General features: G+C 47.4%; 1 protein-coding gene across 1 annotated transcript; it reads left to right on the plus strand.

Annotated features, from left to right (window-relative positions):
- The first annotated feature begins 759 nt into the window (after positions 1–759).
- Positions 760–1797, plus strand: LOC141602145 (uncharacterized). The gene has a single exon (XM_074422454.1). The coding sequence runs from the start codon at positions 760–762 to the stop codon at positions 1795–1797; it is 1038 nt and encodes a 345-aa protein (XP_074278555.1).

Consider the following 1797-nt stretch of genomic DNA (forward strand, 5'->3'; position numbering starts at 1 on the left):
GATAAGTTGTGTCGTAAGTTACAAGGATGGAAAGGTATGCTATTATCGAAGGCAGGGAAGGATGCTTTGATAAAGGTTGTCGCCCAATCAATTCCGACCTATGCTATGAGTGTCTTCAAGCTTCCTTCTAATTTTTGTGATGAACTTCGGTCCTTAGTTTCTCGGTTTTGGTGGGGCCCGGAGAATGGTAAGAGGAAGATACCATGGGTTGCTTGGGCGAAGCTTTGTCAGCCGAAGTGCCTGGGTGGGTTGGGGTTTCGAAACTTTGCTGAATTTAATCTCGCTTTACTGGGTAAACAAGCTTGGAGAATGGTTACTGATCAAGAGTGTTTGATGGTTCGAGTTCTGGGAGGTAAGTATTTCCCTAATAGGTCTTCTATGAAGGCTGAACTTGGCACGAATCCGAGTTATACATGGAGGAGTATTTATGAGGCGAAGGAGGCTCTTATGGTCGAGATTAGGAGGCGGGTTAGTAATGGGTTGAGCACTAGAGTATGGTATGATCCGTGGGTGGCTCGGACAAAGACGAGGATGGTATTATCGCCAATGGGTGCGGCTGATGATGGGTTGTTAGCTGTGGATTTGTTGGATGTGAGTGGAAGGGCATGGGATATGTCGAAGGTACGTAAGTTTTTTAACCCGTTTGAGCATCAGCGTATTCTAAATACTAGGATTGGTGGAGGTTGAGAGGAGGACGAATGGGTGTGGGACTTGGAGAAGGATGGCATTTACTCAGTCAAGTCGGCGTATAAGGCATTAATGGGTGACTATGGTATTGATGAGGGCCCGTCGGATGGAGCGAAGTGTGGGTGGCTGTGGAGGAGGATATGGAAATCTCGTACCTTACCTCGTGTCAAAAAGTTCTTTTGGCAATTCTGTAGTGACGCAATCGCTACGAAGTGGAATTTAGCATCCCGAATGGCGCATGGTAATGTAACATGTCCGGTCTGTTCGGATGATATAGAGGATTGCTTGCATCTTGCGGGAGGGTGTAGGTATACAGCTGGGGTATGGGAGAGTTTAGGGATGGTGCTGAGGCCGATAATGGGGTATGAGGGAGTAAGGAAGTGGGTCGAAGACGTGTTGGGGGAGCTCGATGAGGAGGAAGCAGGGGTGTTTATCACGGGTGTTTGGGCAATTTGGGAGATGCGTAATAAGGTCGTCTTTGAAAATAGGGTGGCACGAGTCGAGAACGTTGTGATGAGGGTGCGGGGAATGGTTGGCGAGCTTGATGGTGTAGAGAGGGCATGGGAGCAGCGGAGTGCGGGGATGCGTGAGAGGAACCATGATGGGGAGGGAGTTGGCCGAGGAGTAATGATGGAGCCAGGTGAAGTGATAATTACCGTGGATGCGGGTGTTAAGGAGGGTGAAGGAATGGGATTGGGAGCGCTGTGTAGGGATGTGAATGGGAATTTGTTATGGGGTTGGGAAGGCCGCCGTCGAGAGGAGTTTGAGGCAAGAGTGGCAGAAGCAGAAGCGGTTCTGAATGCGCTTCGTGAAGCTCAAAAGATGAAGCATACAAGGGTCCGTGTGGAAAGTGACTGCAAGACTGTTATTGAGGCTTTACAATGTCGTACTTTAGGGCGTAGTGATTTTCATATTGTTATTAGTAATATTTTAAAGTTGTGTGTAGGTTTTAGTTCCGTCTCTTGGTCTTATGTTCATCGAACTTTTAACCGAGCAGCTCATTTTCTAGCTTATTCTTGTGATGTGGGTGTAAGTAGGTTCCTCGATGGTACGTCTATTCCTCGTTACATCGTTGAAACAGTTAAAACTGATTTATTAATGAGATTATAA

This window comes from Silene latifolia, chromosome 9 (genome assembly GCF_048544455.1).
Source record: "Silene latifolia isolate original U9 population chromosome 9, ASM4854445v1, whole genome shotgun sequence".
NCBI lineage: Eukaryota > Viridiplantae > Streptophyta > Magnoliopsida > Caryophyllales > Caryophyllaceae > Silene > Silene latifolia.

Excerpts from the sequence above, each read along its gene's own strand:
- LOC141602145 (XM_074422454.1), top strand. The coding sequence starts at position 760 with ATGGGTGACTATGGTATTGATGAGGGCCCGTCGGATGGAGCGAAGTGT.